At 45.9% G+C, this 18,843-nt stretch overlaps 1 protein-coding gene across 5 annotated transcripts in view; it reads left to right on the top strand.

Annotated features, from left to right (window-relative positions):
- The first annotated feature begins 1,189 nt into the window (after window positions 1-1,189).
- The window catches only part of APEX1 (apurinic/apyrimidinic endodeoxyribonuclease 1), a 70,008-nt gene continuing 52,354 nt past the window's right edge, over window positions 1,190-18,843 (top strand). For 2 of the 5 annotated variants that reach the window (XM_069202446.1, XM_069202441.1), the window contains exons 1-2: window positions 1,190-1,321; window positions 8,006-8,153. In XM_069202446.1, coding sequence (XP_069058547.1) covers window positions 8,090-8,153 — 64 coding nt within the window. In that variant the 5' untranslated portion in view covers window positions 1,190-1,321; window positions 8,006-8,089. Of the gene's footprint in view, window positions 1,379-1,450; window positions 1,624-2,058; window positions 2,379-8,005; window positions 8,154-18,843 lie in introns of those variants that run through there. The other 3 variants (XM_069202443.1, XM_069202444.1, XM_069202445.1) reach the window with 3 other exon arrangements.

Here is an 18,843-nt window from a genome sequence, read left to right as displayed (position 1 = left end):
TCCAAACTGAACCGGACAACAGATCCGAATAATGATATCTTCAGGGGAATGTACCGAATGCTTCAAGTATTCTTCTGATCAGAACCTATGAAAAATTGCATAATCAAAGGTAATATCATGTAATTTAGTATAAAAAGAAAAGCTTTAATGCCATACAGATATCTCAGGGTGGGAAGAAATAACTTTGAAATATAACCAATAAATTATGAAAAACACTTTTTACTCTTTCAGTATTGTTTCTTTGGGAGGGATAATCCTCGCTTCTGTGTCCTTTATAGAATTGAGAATTCTTGACGTGTAAGCTAGAATTCTTTTTATTCTATTTTAGGACCGGAGGCTCCGATTATGCTTGTTTAAAGCTGACCAATAACTACAGAAGCAACATCTACTACAGGTTTATGATAAAATTTGCGAGACGTAGATTCTGACTACCAATCAGCCGCCTTCATAATGTCCTCTAGATGGGAACCTAATGCATATGTCTTGGATGCCACTGCCCCATGTGATATCAGGACTGAGCATCATGGAAAAAGTAGTTAATGTTTTTTCTGTGTTTTAATTGGCCGCTGTGTTTGGGTCAGTAAAGAAGGAGATAGCATAATCCTCGCCTCCGTCTCCTTAATAGAATTGAAAATTCTTGACGCGTAAGCTAGAAAAACATTTTTGGTGATCTTACACAGCAAAACTTTGTTGGTGCCCCATTTAAAAAAAAAAAAAAGCTTTCTGGCAGAGTGTGTTTTCTCTTCCAGGAGAATCTATAAATCCTGGTTACCTTTACAATCCCAAGGATGTTGGGAAAAGGACAAAAGATGGCACGGATGCCTTCTGTGGAACAAAGCTATGAAGGTTTAACCGCCATCTACCCCAAACACCCCTGCGCCCACCCCCCCTAAAAAAAAACATAAAATAAAACTAAAACAAATTTAAAAAATAGCTTAAAGGCTAGGACTGTCGACTTGGGAACAGGGGAACTAGGTTCCAGTCTCGAAATGAGCTCAACATCTTGGTTTTCTGGGCAAATCACTAGATTTCCCCGTGCCCAAAAAGCAAAAACAATAAGGCGAAAACTCTCTAATATTTTCACATTTAGTTCCCGCTATATCAAACTGCACAAAATGAGCCCTAGCAGTCAAGTGGTTAGTGCCAGCTCTATAGTAAAACAGCATAAATAAATTAATTGACATAACTACTCAGTCCTCCCTCTACATCCGTCTCAATGTCCTTTGTTAGGCAAACGGCCACGCCCCTTTCCCCAGGAGGATTTCGTTGTGGTTGTGTCTCACTATCTTTGCCTAGAGCAGCGAGGATCTGGTGAGGCCAGGTAAGAACAGTTCGGGCTAGGGAGAAAGCGGAGAAGCAATCGGAGGTTGGGGTACTGGTGAGTTCTGGCCAGGAGAGGCGGTTGCGTCCATCTGCCGCTAGTGCTGATTCGTATTTTACAGGATAATGAACTGCTAGCAAGATGGCGCCCGCGGTGTAGAGAAGCACCTCCGCCAAGCACAGACGTCCATGCTAAAGCAACGGATGCCTCTCGCCACCCAGCTGTGGCTTATTTCGTTGGAGACCCTGCGTGGGCTCTAGGGCGACGGCCGGTGGCTCACTCGAGAGCTTCACCAAGCTAAGGTGGCGGATGCTGGAAGTTTTCCGCCGTGGCTCGCCGCTTTGTCCGCTCGCTGGGGTTGCTTGCATGCCGGGGTACCTGTGGGGCCTGTGAAGTGTGGGGCTGCCCAGGGTCTCTGTGGTGTTACAATGACATGCTTCCTATGTGTTGTCTTGGGCGATGCGCTGGAACAGTGCATACGCTCCTGGAGCACCCCTCTGTAACATTGGGTGGCCCCAGAGTTTTGCGGGCAGGAGCCCCTTCCAGGAGCTTGGTTGGCACCTTCTGCCACATGGTTCCCCTGGAGGTAGCCATTGTCGGGCTTTTTGAAGCGCTTTGGGTAACTAGACCGCGGGCATGCTTTTTTCTACATTTTACCGAAACCAGCTTGAAATGGAGGTGGCCATGTTGGGCGGAAAAATGGTCTCCTGCCAATAATTTCCTGCTGTATGAATAGAGCCCTTATTAAAGAGCGTCGCACTTCGAAACTACCTCCCCACACACCTTCATTTCACCATCCCCAATCCCGGTTAAAAAAGGGTTGACATCTTAATATACAGTGGAATCTTTGATGAGTTTTTCTTCAATTTACGAGGTGCTGGGGTACAACTCCTCAGGACCCCGTTTATTCTGGAGTACAGTTTACATTTCTTTATTGCTTCGAGGTCCGAACACGAAAGGGGCTTACTATAACAGTTGCAGTGCGATTTTTTTCCTCCAATACCCCAAAGCAGAGGAGCGCCGGTATACCGCCAGGCAGTGTCAAACTTAACAAGAAGTAAGAGTTGTGCGACTGTCCACTAAGCCGCTAAGCTTCAGTGGTGATACCTTGCATTATATTTTTGAATGTAAAACAATTCAACTTGATTTAATCGGATAAAACCGGAAAAAAACAACCCTTTAATTTTTCTAATCCAATGAGTTTAACATAATTTTATTGGTATTTTCTATTCGATTATATTCCTATTTGACAGATACCTTGGTTAATTCACCCTCAACCAGATTTATTTACTTTCTCCAGTGTGCCGTGATATTCCTTTGCTTAACTGTTACCGTCCTCTGCCCTTTTGTAACTGTCCCTTTTGGTTACTTCTGTATTTATACACTGATGTAAACGTCCAAATTCAACTACTATTAATGTAACTCCCTGAAACCCTGCATTCTGTGTGTTGTAAAGCTCTTTGATGCCTTCGGGCCATGTCTACTAGACAGACACCTAGTGGTTAGAACAAGAAAATGCCAACTTTTTAAAGGTAAACGCAAAAACAACAATGTGATGGATGCTATGATTGACTTAATCTCAGCCACGGGCAGTCACTTGGGCCGCATCCTAATCCGTCATTTGTCACCCACCATGCCACCACCCAGCGATATGAAAACCATGTCTTGATCGTGTTCCTCATTGGAACAGTCCAGCCTGGACTGCTAGGCCTGGCCCCCTTGAACCGGACCTCAAGCAACTCAGGAACAGTTTCACCCTTATTATGGGCTCTACAGCCGGATATAGCGTGGTTCCAGTGGCACAGTGAGCCGGGGACCACATCTGGGCATACCCGGCTCAAATGCAGATACTACAATTTGATAGATGGAATGCTTGAATTAATCTCCGCCACTGGCAATTGCCTGGGGTGCATCCCAATCCATAATTTTTCACCCACTGTGTCACTTCAGTTTAGACCTAGCCATATGGTAAATTGGTCTTGTCCCTGCTCCTCTTTGGAACATTTCAACATGAACTGCCACTTCAGGTCCTCCCTGAACCAGAACACTTTCTAGAGCAGGGTTTTAAATTACAATTCCTTAACACTAACCATGAAATTTCTACACATTCCCAAAATAAAGGTAGCACTTATTAACTGTACTAAGATAACCCAATATTATCCTATAGGAGAGGTGGGTGTTGCAGTATTGAAAATCAAATGTAAGAGTCTTTTTAATTTATTTTATTTGTTTTTTTAACTACCTGGACACGTAAAACCTAAGTGTGTGTCCCTGTGTTAAATACAATGTACCCTGGCCTGTGGGCTTTTTGGGGCCTACCCTAGGGTTGACTTATATGTATTCAAAAGAAAGGATTGGGCCCACCAAAAGGTTTATTTTGCTATGTGGGAATGGCACTTTAAAACTGCACACACTTCAATTGCAGACTCTAGACATTTTTTTTTTTTAAAAAGCTACTTAAGTAGGTTGCAGGCCCACTAGTAGCATTTCATTTACAGGCGCTGGGTACATGTAGTACCACATTACTAAGGATCTATAAGTAAACTAAATGTGGCGATTGGGTGTGAGCCAATTTTACCCTGTTCAGAGGAGAGAGAGCACAAGCCCTTTAGAACTGGTTAGCAGTGGTAAGGTGGCAGAGTCCTATGGTCAACCAAAACAAACTCAATAAAATGGAAAGGATGAGGGCAAAAAGTCTAGGGGTGACGCTGCAGAGAGGGCTAGGTCCAACACTTCTTATCACTGGGACACTAACCCGACCCATAAATAAATGTGGTGGGGGTTCACCAGCCTGTCCTTGACTGAACGCTGTTGGGAGTAACTTAGCATATCACTGCATCACTCATACTGGCTATGGAGGAGTGGGTCACATTGTAGTGTAGATGGAAGTCAGCTGAGTATCCAACAACTGGGAAAAAAACAGATGTGGCTTTCCTTGTAAAATTTGTCCACAGTAGGTGAGGCAGTTGGGATGGGGCAGCAAGTGGCTGGGAATGGCCTTACAGTCAGCTGACAAATGGCTAAACAAGTGGCTACGGTGACGGGAAACTAGTTGGTGTGAGACAATCATGCAGTGTAACAGAAGCTGATGGGTAAATTGGTAAAGGAAGTGACAGTTGGGAATTGAAAATAATCTAAAGCAGAGGTTTTTAAGCTGTGGTCCAATGTATCTGTTCAGCGGGGATTCAAGGACCTGTATGACCGTTAGTGAATGAATGCCATTTGAGCGAAATAACTGTATAAAGATGGCTCCTACTACGAGGATAATAGGTTCATTAAATAACAGTAATACTTAAAGGCTGTTGTATTTCCACCCCTATTAATCTGATGTGTATATTAATAAAAGCAGTAACTATTTTAAAAATGTTTAGGATATTTCTTTAACTTTTTAGTCCAGGATGGAAAATTTGTGAATGCTCTCCATTATTGTTTACATTCAAACAAGCCCGACCTCAGCTAGCAATCAGCTTCGGAGTAAAAACCCATTAAGAGTCGGGGTCTAATTCACAACGGTAACTTTCTCAAAAGTGTACATTTGCCTTTTCACAGAGTTCAAGTGTAAATTCACTCCAAAAGTGTAATTCACACGTCTCCACTAAATCAAGGTGCCGGGGACTGTGCTCTCGAGTAAGTTCACTGCTTCTTGTCTAGCCACAAAAACAGAATATATGTTTACTCCAGAAGTGTAACTTAAGCTCGTATTTTATAAGTAGCCAGAAAGTAGTTACTAAGCAGTGTAAGAAAGCTTTGTGACTCATGACCCCAGTATTGTAACTACTCACTTAATGTAAGTTTGTATACACAGTTAGCCTGCCCAGAAAGCCATATCAGGCTTCATGTTTTCCCATCGCCTGTTTTACATGGGGAGGCACTTACAGACTTAAAATACATTTAATAAATTGTAGAGAGGGCACATATCTGCACTTTTCCTCAGAGCTGAAATACTTCGACAGCCAGAGTACCATTCCTCACTGTCACAATCGCTGTCTTTGTCACCTTTTGACACAAAGTCTGTGTATGTGTTCATACCACTCGTTTGCTGTTCACACAAGGATGAGAGTTTCTGTGAAGTGCAAAGCTTTATCTTTTGCAACTGGTTATTAACAGGTAATTTGACAATTCTCGGTTTCATTGTGGATTTGAAATATCCCACTTGCAGAGCAAACCTATTGAAGATTAACTTGCTGTGTATTATTCTACCATCTAGCGGGTGAATTCAGAAATATTGTGTCGTCATGGATTTTTTTTTCTGTTGAGGGTCAACGATGGGCCGAGATTATGATATGATCCGCAAATGCACTGTCCCTGTGCATCACCTCAGTCCTAAGATTTTTGTTCTTCTGTTGAGCGTGGAAGAGAAGAAAAAAACGTTGCTGTGTGTATTGGGTCGATATTTGAAGTCAATTCAGCACCATTGTGACTTCGTTTGTCCTAGTATTTTCAAAGATGTAGAAATAAAGACATGGAAATTATATGGATAGACACAAGATGCTCCAATAGAGAGAGAGAGGAGGAAGACGTATGGTAGAAGTCCTATTTGGGTAGTGATATATAAGAAAATATCGAGACTCCTATTGAAACATGCCTTTCCATGCTTCCTCCTTCTAGTGATCTTTTATTACATCAATCTCTAATCATGAGCTGCAGATACCTATGTGGTGTAACTAGGGGAAATGAAAGTGGAACCATGCTTCCTCGTAAAGATATCTTTTGTAAAGGGAAAACATTCCAGTGCTTCCATTTGTTCTGAAACAGGACAAGGTGGTATGTAAGAAACCAACTTTTTTTCTTGTACAGCAGTAATCCCGAGTGTGGAGAAAAATATAGTCTCTTTAAACTAAATCCTACTTAGAACACGTACAGATCCTGACTCATAGGGTAACAATAGCTAGAAATAGAATCGGCAATGTAGCAACTACTGCCCCCCCCCCCCCCCCCCCCCACCCGAAAAGGATAGCAAAAGGCTGGATACAAAAAAAGGGAAAGGTAATTGAGAGAGTGTCCAATAAATAATTGCATCCTCTTCAAATAAGGCCATCAGCAGCAAGGGGAGACAGAGGAAATAATCCAAGACCTACCAGAGGAATATAAAAATAGCAAAGAGAATCATGTTTGATGGGGGACTACGTAGATAACAAATTCTCTTTAGACTGCAGAATCTGCCATTAGGGGGCTCAAATCAAATCAAATCAACAACATTTATAAAGCGCGCTACTCACCCGTGAGGGTCTCAAGGCGCTAGGGGGAGGGGGATTACTGCTGCGCGAAGAGCCAGGTCTTGAGTTGCCTCCGGAATGCGAGGTGGTCCTGGGTGGTCCTGAGGTTGGTGGGGAGGGAATTCCATGTCTTTGCTGCCAGGTAGGAGAAGGATTTCCCACCTGCCGTGGTGCGGTGGATGCGGGGGACGGCGGCGAGTGTGAGGTTGGTGAGCGAAGTTGGCGGGTGGGCGTGTAGAAGCTGAGGCGACGATTGAGGTAATTGGGTCCCTTGTTGTGGAGGGCTTTGTGTGCGTGGGTGAGGAGCCGGAAGGTGATCCTTTTGTTGACGGGAACCCAGTGCAGGTGTCTCGGGTGGGCGGAGATGTGGCTGTTTTGTATTCGCTGCAGACGTTTCTGGAGTTTAGCGGTGGTTCCTGCGTATAGGGTGTTACCGTGGTCCAGGCGGCTCGTGACTTGGGGGCTTTGTGTTGTAATGATACTACACAGAGAGGCCTGGTTATGTATTTCTGGTTTCAAACTTGAGGTCTGTCCCAACACAAGCACCGCACCTTTTTAATAGACAAACGTTTTTCGAGATCAATGTATATGACCACCTAAAGAAAATAAAAACTGCTAGAGAAATCACATAAATAAGGGGAACATTACCGACTAGATGATCCTGCTTGAAGAGGTACACCTATGCCGAAAAGGGTACATGAAAATTACACACCAGGAGTAAGTCGTCACAACACATAAGCCCCCCCACTGCATTGCAGATGCTGATCTTCAGTGGGTCACCACCTACCTTTGTAACAGTTCTTTCTAGGTCTCCTGGCGCTCTGCTCTGGTCAGTTCACATTCGCCCTTCTGCGCCCTGGAGTCCTCCCAGGCTCATGACTTAGCTGAGTACCATTCTCGGGTCGCTCATATACTTAATCCTGCCATATCGTCTATACAAGGATGACCACAAATCTTTTTCCCTTGTCTTCCTGTCAGTCCTCAGCCTCGCCTCATGCATGGTATCAGCCCATATGCAGATAAAACAGATGCAACATTAAATGCTGTTCTACACCGAAAAATGCCCCTTGAACGCTTCTGTCACAAGCAAGCTGTATTACTGCATCAGCTTACTCAGGACACGCTCCAAGTTTGACCGATGTCTGCTCACGCTGAGCCCATGAAGATGGGAGTCTGTATATGCATACTACTTGTGTGTCCTCCCTAAGAATCGATCTCTGACGTTCGCAGCCCCCGCACTAGTCTCATGTATACTATATGAATCACAAGTCCGGCTGTTGTGCTGTGATTGTCATTCTGTACATTGTTGGACCAGCTCGAGCTGCTGCTAAATAAACAAAACAACTAGAAGCTGCTTTGGGTTTATATTTTGGCATTTAACTATTTGTTACCATTGAAACATTAGTAACAAGAGAAACCTGTGAGCGAAGCCTTGCATGTACCGTTAATTGCTTTTGTCTACCCACAGTAGGGAAATACTGCCAATATTCTACGACTCGCCGTGCTTCGTCGTTGCTTCCTGTTGGATTCTGCCTTACGGTCTGTGCTGAAGATGCCCAAACGCGAGAAGGAAGTTGAGGTCGGTGGCAAAGGCAGCCTGGTGGAGGATGATGTTGGTAAGTGGGTCTCAGCAGTAGCATTAGTGCTCCCATGACACTGGTTCTAATTTCACTCATGTTAACAAATCACAAAGACACTTAAAAGAAAATTCTATTTTTATTGTTTTTCGAAGTTACATATATGCAGACATCAGAATTTACATTATTGCAAAATTATCCCAAAATGTATTTTTTTTAACATTGCTTTGTGGTTTCAAATTGAATACATCGTCCTCAGGTATCACATTGTAGGATTAACCAACTTGCCCGACATGCATCTTGAGAGCTTCTACAACCGTAGTGTAATGCACAGGGATATCAATCAGACTGGAAGTGATTATGCATTAATTGCATTATTCACAAATGCCAGATCTAGCTGGAGGTACATCATATCTTATTAGAAGTTCGTAGCCTGTTTTGAGTCCACACAGATTCTCAGATTTTATCCTTTGCTCCTAACATGCACTAGTCATTAATAACAGTTTTCCAGAAAGACTGGATCTTTGAGCAGGCCTATATTGTATGTAGAAGTGATCCACAGCTCACAGGTCTACATCACTAGTATTTACCCCTATTTCAACCAGCTGCTGCTTCGTTTAGGAGTTGAATCGGTCTGTATCCAGGCATAATGGCCACTACCCAAGGATACATGTGCGCTTTGTCCCATGCTCCATTGAGATGCAGTCCATTACCCGCTTCCCACAGGATCTTCAAAGTACACAACACACCCATGAATTGTTCACCAGGGTACTGTATATCTAGGATTAAAAAATGCTGGAGTGTGAGGCAGTGTGCTCCCTTTTTTTGTGTGTATATCTAGGATTGTGCGTGTCTCAGCAGTGGCGCTGGTGGGACTGTGTATTTTAACAGTGATACACACTTTACCTTAGCAAGAAGCTTGAGGATTTCAGTAGGGCCTTTTTAACCTACAAGTATTTCACGATTTTGGAATCGGGGAGGATTAGATATGTTTTATTTCTGTATGGGCTCCATATTTCTCCTAGTTTTGCTATTCCAATTGCACCATGCCTACCGACCACAGCGCTAAAGGCAGCAGAACACGTGACAAACTTCTGCCGAAGACTTTAAGTACCGGAGAAAACCGAGGCAGGCACCCTGTGCCACCATGCAGGCACAGGACAAGTAGTTTATCACCGAGGGACATCTGGTTGTCTAACATTTCAATGTTTTTAGTACCAAAAAAAACACAGATAACCTCCTTTTAGTTTTGAAAAAGGGACTGCATTCCAGAAGTCAAATCGTTTATTGGAAATAGAACTGGAACTGATTTCATCCAGTTGATGCAGAGCACTGAATACCTATTACACATTTCTTTATCTTTGAGGAGTCTTTGACTTGTTGGGATATGGACTGTCAAATGTATAAGTAGATCATCTACGTATAATGAGATGATATTTTCCTATTCATGATTCCATCTTAAACCTCCGTTCAAGGTATAATTCTCGATCCAGCTTCCTGCGCCAGGAAAGATGCTCTGTTCAGCACCACCTTCATCTTTACCCCATGGTCGCCTCACTTGCTTCCCTCTTTATCTATTTTGATAATCTTGAGTTTTACTCGCATGCTTGTTTATCCTGAGCATGTCCCATCCACACAACTTTAATACAAAGTTAATTGTGTACATCGTCTTTCCTGATCCATCTGGCTTCACAATGAAACCATAGTATGGCATCCTCCTTTTATTCTTTGTAGACCCTGACATTCTCCTCATTTTACGTTCATCAGTGAACACTTTGATTAGATTGTGGTGCCACCCAGTTATGCATTCCGTAGCTCCCAGTACTAGCTTACCCAACTAAACATCACTGTAGGGACATTCACAATGTTATTCAATATGTTTTTTACCGGGCAGCCATGTATTTTTCTCCTCAATATGTAGCGGGAACCCCTCTAGTTGAATTGTGTGCTTTTGTTTTTATTGTGTTTTTTTTTAGTTCTTCTTTCTAACCTCAAAAGTGAGTTGCATACACTGGAGATAGAGGTCACTGCCATAAACCCACGGTTCATCACTCTGCCCTTCTCATTTGCCCCCATGACACTTGTTTTCAAGATGAGGGTTTTGGTTGTATGTCTGCTTCCATTTCACAAGGTCTCCAAGTATTTTTCACTACACCTCCTGCTCTTCATCACATGACCTCTTACATGTGGGCATCCTGGAAGACTCCATTGTTCTTCCCTATGCAGAGTGTATTCCAATTGTGATTTTCTTTTACAGTTGATTATCATTAACTAATAAATAAAACTGTTACACATATTGAGTGCCACGTTGTCTTGAAAATAACTGCTTTAATGAATGTTTTGTCCATAATTGAATAAAGAAAGCCTGGACTCGTGGCTCCCCAGTGTTAACTGTCAATATGGTGGGTGAAAATACATTTTGGTATTGTTGAGTCTGTGATAACTTTAGTTTGGCAGGTACTCTAAACCCATGCTGGCATTGTCTCAACCTGCTGCTTCTTTGAGGTCCCACACATTGGCTAGCTTAGTCCTTGTAGGAAGTTGGCTCTGTATACACTATTTCAAAGTAAGGAATGGTATGCACAGAGTACAAGGGTTCCCCTTAGAGGTAAGATAGTGGCAAAAAGAGATAATACTAATGCTCTATTTTGTGGTAGTGTGGTCGAGCAGTAGGCTTATCAAAGGAGTAGTGTTAAGCATTCGTTGTACATACACAAGCAATAAATGAGGAACACACACTCAGAGTCAATTCCAGGCCAAAAGGTTTTTGTATAGAAAAATATCTTTTCTTAGTTTATTTTAAGAACCGCAGGTTAAAATTTTACATGTAATACTTCAAATGAAAGGTATTGCAGGTAGGTACTTTAGGAACTTTTAATAATCAAAATAGCATATACAGTTTTCAAGTAATTCTCATATAGCTACTTTAAAACTAGACAGTGCAATTTTCAACAGTTTCTGGGGGGAGTAAGAGTTAGTTTTTGCAGGTAAGTAAACCACCTACGGGGTTCAAGTTTGGGTCCAAGGTAGCCCACCGTTGGGGGTTCAGAGCAACCCCAAAGTTACCACACCAGCAGCTCAGGGCCGGTCAGGTGCAGAGGTCAAAGAGGTGCCCAAAACGCATAGGCTTCAATGGAGAAGGGGGTGCCCCGGTTCCAGTCTGCCAGCAGGTAAGTACCCGCGTCTTCGGAGGGCAGACCAGGGTTTTTTTTTGTAGGGCACCGGGGGGGGGGACACAAGTTAGCACAGAAAGTACATCCTCAGCAGCACGGGGCGGCCGGGTGCAGTGTGCAAACACGCGCCTGGTTTCCAATAGAAATCAATGGGAGACCAAGGGGTCTCTTCAGCGATGCAGGCAAGGGGGGGGAGCTCCTCGGGGTAGCCACCACCTGGGCAAGGGAGAGGGCCTCCTGGGGGTCACTCCTGCACTGGAGTTCCGATCTTTCAGGTCCTGGGGGCTGCGGGTGCAGAGTCTTTCCCAGGCATCAGGATCTGGGAAGCAGGCAGTCGCGGTCAGGGGGAGCCTCAGGATTCCCTCTGCAGGAGTCGCTGTAGGGGCTCAGGGGGGGCTACTCTGGCTACTCACTGTCTCGCAGTCGCCGGGGAGTCCTCCCTGAAGTGTTGTTTCTCCACAAGTCGAGCCGGGGGCGTCGGGTGCAGAGTAGCAAGTCTCACGCTTCCGGCGGGAAACGCAGTTGTTTTAAAGTTGCTCCTTTGAAACAAAGTTGCAGTCTTGGGTGAACAGGGCCGCTGTCCTCGGGAGTTTCTTGGTCCTTCTAGAGCAGGGCAGTCCTCTGAGGATTCAGAGGTCGCTGGTCCCTGGGGAAAGCGTCGCTGGAGCAGTGTCTTTAGAAGTGGGGAGACAGGCCGGTAGAGCTGGGGCCAAAGCAGTTGGTGTCTCCGTCTTCTCTACAGGATTTTTCAGCTTAGCAGTCCTCTTCTTCTTAGGTTGCAGGAATCTGAGTTCCTAGGTTCTGGGGAGCCCCTAAATACTGAATTTAGGGGTGTGTTTAGGTCTGGGAGGGCAGTAGCCTATGGCTACTAGCCCTGAGGGTGGCTACACCCTCTTTGTGCCTCCTCCCAAGGGGAGGGAGTCACATTCCTATCCCTATTGGGGGAATCCTCCATCTGCAAGATGGAGGATTTCTAAAAGTCAGTCACCTCAGCTCAGGTTGCCTTAGGGGCTGTCCTGACTGGCCAGTGACGACTCCTTCTTTTTCTCATTATCTCCTCCGGCCTTGCCGCCAAAAGTGGGGGCGTGGCCGGAGGGGGCGGGCAACTCCACTAGCTGGAATGCCCTGGGGTGCTGTAACCAAGGGGGTGAGCCTTTGAGGCTCACCGCTAGGTGTTACAGTTCCTGCAAGGGGGAGGTGATAAGCATCTCCACCCAGTACAGGCTTTGTTACTAGCCACAGAGTGACAAAGGCACTCTCCCCATGTGGCCAGCAACATGTCTCGAGTGTGTCAGGCTGCTAAAACCAGTCAGCCTACACTGGTAGTTGGTTAAGGTTTCAGGGGGCACCTCTAAGGTGCCCTCTGGGGTGTATTTTACAATAAAATGTACACTGGCATCAGTGTGCATTTATTGTGCTGAGAAGTTTGATACCAAACTTCCCAGTTTTCAGTGTAGCCATTATGGTGCTGTGGAGTTCGTGTAAAACAGACTCCCAGACCATATACTCTTATGGCTACCCTGCACTTACAATGTCTAAGGTTTGGCTTAGACACTGTAGGGGCACAGTGCTCATGCACTGGTGCCCTCACCTATGGTATAGTGCACCCTGCCTTAGGGCTGTAAGGCCTGCCAGAGGGGTGACTTATCTATACTGCATAGGCAGTGTGAGGTTGGCATGGCACCCTGGGTGTCCCCATGGGGAGAGTGCCTTTGTCACTCTGAGGCCAGTAACAAAGCCTGCACTGGGTGGAGATGCTAACACCTCCCCCAGGCAGGAGCTGTAACACCTGGCGGTGAGCCTCAAAGGCTCACCCCCTTTGTTCCAGCACCACAGGGCACTCCAGCTAGTGGAGATGCCCGCCCCCTCCGGTCACGGCCCAACTTTTGGCGGCAAGGCCGGAGGAAATAATGAGAATAACAAGGAGGAGTCACTGGCCAGTCAGGACAGCCTCTAAGGTGTCCTGAGCTGAAGTGACTAACTTTTAGAAATCCTCCATCTTGCAGATCCCCAATAGGGATAGGAATGTGACCCCCCTCCCCTTGGGAGGAGGCACAAAGAGGGTGTACCCACCCTCAGGGCTAGTAGCCATTGGCTACTAACCCCCCAGACCTAAACACGCCCTTAAATTTAGTATTTAAGGGCTTCCCTGAACCTAAGAATTTAGATTCCTGCAACTTACAGAAGAAGAGGACTGCTGAGCTGAAAAACCCTGCAGAGAAGAAGAAGACACCAACTGCTTTGGCCCCAGCCCTACCGGCCTGTCTCCCTCCTTCGGAAGAAAACTGCTCCAGCGACGCTTTCCCCAGGACCAGCGACCTCTGAATCCTCAGAGGACTGCCCTGCTTCCAAGAGACCAAGAAACTCCCGAGAACAGCGGCCCTGTTCAACAAAGACTGCAACTTTGTATCCAGAGGAGCAGATTTAAAGATCCCTGCAATCCCCGCAAGAAGCGTGAGACTTGCAACACTGCACCCGGCGACCCCGACTCGACTGGTGAAGAAACAACGCTACAGGGAGGACCCCCCGGCGACTCCCAAGATTGTGAGTAACCAAAGTTGTCCCCCCTGAGCCCCCACAGCGACGCCTGCAGAGGGAATACCGAGGCTCCCCCTGACCGCGACTGCCTGACTCTGAAATCCCGACGCCTGGAAAAGACCCTGCACCCGCAGCCCCCAGGACCTGAAGGATCGGAACTCCAGTGCAGGAGTGACCCCCAGGAGGCCCTCTCCCTTGCCCAGGTGGTGGCTACCCCGAGGAGCCCCCCCCCCCCCCCCCCCCCTTGCCTGCCTGCACCGCTGAAGAGACGCCTTGGTCTCTCATTGAAAACAATCGGAAACCCGACGCGTGTTTGCACACTGCACCCGGCCGCCCCCGCGCTGCTGAGGGTGTACTTTTTGTGCTGACTTGTTCCCCCCCAGTGCCCTACAAAACCCCCCTGGTCTGCCCTCCAAAGACGCGGGTACTTACCTGCTGGCAGACTGGAACCGGGGCACCCCCTTCTCCATTGAGGCCTATGTGTTTTGGGCACCTCTTTGACCTCTGCACCTGACCGGCCCTGAGCTGCTGGTGTGGTGACTTTGGGGTTGCTCTGAACCCCCAACGGTGGGCTACCTTGGACCCCAATTTGAACCCCGTAGGTGGTTTACTTACCTGCAAGAACTAACATTACTTTACCTCCCCCAGGAACTGTGAAAATTGCACTGTGTCCACTTTTAAAATAGCTATATGTGTTTTATGTAAAAAGTATATATGCTATTGTGATTATTCAAAGTTCCTAAAGTACTTACCTGCAATACCTTTCAAATGAGATATTACATGTAGAATTTGAACCTGTGGTTCTTAAAATAAACTAAGAAAATATATTTTTCTATACAAAAACCTATTGGCCTGGAATTGTCTCTGGGTGTGTGTTCCTCATTTATTGCCTCTGTGTATGTACAACAAATGCTTAACACTACTCCTTTGATAAGCCTACTCCTCGACCACACTACCACAAAATAGAGCATTAGTATTATCTCTTTTTGCCACTATCTTACCTCTAAGGGGAACCCTTGGACTCTGTGCATACTATTCCTTACTTTGAAATAGTGCATACAGAGCCAACTTCCTACATTGGTGGATCAGCGGTGGGGTACAAGACTTTGCATTTGCTGGACTACTCAGCCAATACCTGATCACACGACAAATTCCAAAAATTGTCATTAGAAATTGATTTTTTGCATTTTGAACTATTTTTCTAAATTTTTAAAAGTCCTGCTAGGGCCTTGTGTTAGTCCCTGTTAGCATTTCTTTTAGAGTTTAAAAGTTTTGTGAAAGTTTGAATTAGAACCTAGAACTAGTTTTAGATTCTTAAAAAGTATTCCAACTTTTAGAAGCATAATGTCTAGTACAGATATGAATGTGGTGGAACTCGACACCACCCCTTACCTCCATCTTAAGATGAGGGAGCTAAGGTCACTCTGTGAAATAAAGAAAATAGCAATGGGCCCCAGACCTTCCAAACTACAGCTCCAGGAGCTTTTGGCAGAGTTTGAAAAGGCCAACCCCTCTGAGGATGGCATCACAGAGGATGAAGATAGTGACTTGGAGGAAAATTCCCACCTACCAGTCCTAACTAGGGAGAACAGGGCCTCTCAAGCCCTGTCTCCAAAAATAATAGCCAGAGATGCTGGTTCTGTCACAGGAGGGACCCACCTCTCTGAAATCACTGAGGATAATCCCAGTGAAGAGGACATCCAGTTAGCCAGGATGGCCAAAAGATTGGCTTTGGATAAACAGATCCTAGCCATAGAAAGGGAAAGACAAGAGATGGGCCTAGGACCCATCAATGGTGGCAGCAACATAACTAGGGTCAGAGATTCTCCTGACATGTTAAAAATCCCTAAAGGGATTGTGACTAAATATGAAGATGGTGATGACATCACCAAATGGTTCACAGCTTTTGAGAGGGCTTGTGTAACCAGAAAAGTGAACAAATCTCACTGGGGTGCTCTCCTTTGGGAAATGTTCACTGGAAAGTGTAGGGATAGACTCCTCACACTCTCTGGAAAAGATGCAGAATCTTATGACCTCATGAAGGGAACCCTGATTGAGGGCTTTGGATTCTCCACTGAGGAGTATAGGATTAGATTCAGGGGGGCTCAAAAATCTTCGAGGCAGACCTGGGTTGATTTTGTAGACTACTCAGTAAAAACACTAAATGGTTGGATTCAAGGCAGTGGTGTAAATGATTATGATGGGCTGTACAATTTATTTGTGAAAGAACAGCTGTTAAGTAATTGTTTCAATGACAAACTGCATCAGCATCTGGTAGACCTAGGACCAATTTCTCCCCAAGAATTGGGAAAGAAGGCGGACCATTGGGTCAAGACTAGGGTGACCAAGACTTCCACAGGGGGTGACCAAAAGAAAGGGGTCACAAAACCTCCCCAGGGGAAAGGTGTTGAGACATCCAAAAACAAAAATAGTAAAGAGTCTTCTACAGGCCCCCAAAAACCTGCACAGGAGGGTGGGCCCAGAGCCTCTTCACAAACCAATTTTGGGTACAAGGGTAAAAACTTTGATCCCAAAAAGGCCTGGTGTCGTAGCTGTAATCAGCCTGGACACCAAACTGGAGACAAGGCCTGTCCCAAGAAAACAACCACTTCTAACTCCACTCCAGCTAACACTGGAATGGCTAGTCTCCAAGTGGGATCAACAGTGTGCCCAGAGCAAATCAGGTGTCACACTGAAGCTACATTAGTCTCTGAGGGTGGGGTGGATTTAGCCACACTGGCTGCCTTGTCTCCTAACATGCAAAAATACAGGCAGCAGCTCTTAATTAATGGGACAAGTGTAGAAGGCCTGAGGGATACAGGTGCCAGTGTCACTATGGGGACAGAGAAACTGGTTTCCCCTGGTCAATACCTGGCTGGACAAACTTATCCAGTCACCAATGCTGACAATCAAACTAAAGTACATCCCATGGCTATGGTAACTTTAGAGTGGGGAGGGGTCAATGGCCTGAAACAGGTGGTAGTCTCCTCAAATATCCCAGTAGACTGTTTGCTTGGAAATGACCTGGAGTCCTCAGCATGGGCTGAGGTAGAACTGAAAAGCCATGCTGGGTATCCCTGAACTGGTGTGTGTCAAGACAAGGGCACAGTGCAAGGCACAGGGTGAAAAAGTAGAGCTGGAGTCTGAAAAAGGGCCCAGCCTACCAAGAGAAAAGGAAAGCCAGCTGGGAAACCAGCTGCAACACAACACCAAAAAGAGAACCTCTCTTCTCAGGAAGAAGTTCTGCCCTCTGAGGGAACTGAGCCTATGGAGTTGGAACCTTATCAGGTTGAGCTCTTAGGCCCAGGGGGACCCTCAAGGGAGCAGTTGTGTAAGGGGCAAGAAACCTGCCCCTCTCTTGAAGGCCTTAGGCAGCAAGCTGCTGAAGAGTCCAATGGCAAGAAAACTGGAACACATAGGGTCTATTGGGAAGATGGACTCCTGTACACTGAGGCAAGAGATCCCAAACCTGGTGCCACTAGGAGAGTGGTAGTGCCTTAGGCGTTCAGAGAGTTTATTCTGACCTTAGCCCATGATATTCCCCTTGCTTGGCATTTGGGACAAACCAAGACGTGGGAGAGATTAGTCAACCACTTCTACTGGTCCAACATGTCCCAGAAAGTTAAGGAGTTTTGTGTCTCCTGTACCACCTGTCAAGCCAGTGGTAAGACAGGTGGACATCCAAAGGCCCCCCTCATTCCACTTCCAGTGGTGGGGGTCCCTTTTGAAAGAGTGGGTGTGGACATAGTGGGTCCACTTGAACCTCCCACAGCCTCAGGAAATATGTACATCCTAGTAGTAGTGGATCATGCTACTAGTTATCCTGAAGCTATTCCCCTTAGGTCGACTACTGCCCCTGCAGTAGCCAAGCCCTCATTGGTATCTTTACCAGAGTGGGCTTCCCTAAGGAGGTGGTGTCTGACAGAGGTACCAACTACATGTCAGCATACCTGAAACACATGTGGAATGAGTGTGGAGTGACTTATAAATTCACTACACCCTATCATCCACAAACTAATGGCCTTGTTGAGAGATTTAACAAGACATTAAAGGGCATGATCATGGGGCTCCCAGAAAAACTCAAAAGGAGATGGGATGTCCTCTTGCCATGTCTGCTTTTCGCTTAGAGAGAGGTGCCTCAGAAGGGAGTAGGGTTCTCACCCTTTGAACTTCTGTTTGGCCACCCTGTAAGGGGACCATTAGTTCTTGTTCAAGAAGGCTGGGAGAGACCTCTTCATGAGCCTAAACAAGACATAGTGGACTATGTGCTTGGCCTTCGTTCAAGGATGGCAGAGTACATGGAAAAGGCAAGTAAAAACCTTGAGGCCAGCCAACAGCTCCAGAAGTTTTGGTATGACCAAAAGGCTGCAATGGTTGAATTTCAACCAGGGCAGAAAGTCTGGGTTTTGGAGCCTGTGGCTCCCAGGGCACTTCAGGACAGATGGAGTGGCCCTTACCCAGTACTAGAGAAGAAGAGTCCGGTCACCTACCTGGTGGACCTAGGCACTAGCAGGAGCCCCAAGAGGGTGATCCATGTGAACCGCCTAAAACTCTTCCATGATAGGGCTGATGTGAATCTGTTGATGGTAACATATGAGGACCAGGAAGCTGAGAGTGAACCTCTCCCTGATCTCCTCTCATCAAACCCTAAGGATGGCTCAGTGGATGGAGTGATCTATTCAGACACCCTCTCTAGCCAACAGCAATCTGACTGTAGGAAAGTCATGCAGCAGTTTGCTGAGCTCTTTTCCCTAACCCCTGGTCAGACACACCTGTGTACCCATGATGTGGACACAGGAGACAGCATGCCTGTCAAAAACAAAATATTCAGACAGTCTAGCCAAGTTAAGGAAAGCATCAAGGTGGAAGTCCACAAGATGCTGGAATTGGGAGTAATTGAGCACTCTGACAGCTCCTGGGCTAGCCCAGTGGTCTTAGTCCCCAAACCTCACACCAAAGATGGAAAGAGAGAGATGAGGTTTTGTGTGGACTACAGAGGACTTAATTCTGTCACCAAG

This window comes from Pleurodeles waltl, chromosome 8, assembly GCF_031143425.1.
Source record: "Pleurodeles waltl isolate 20211129_DDA chromosome 8, aPleWal1.hap1.20221129, whole genome shotgun sequence".
NCBI classification, from domain to species: Eukaryota; Metazoa; Chordata; class Amphibia; order Caudata; family Salamandridae; genus Pleurodeles; species Pleurodeles waltl.
This window is presented reverse-complemented; position numbering and strand designations above follow the sequence as displayed.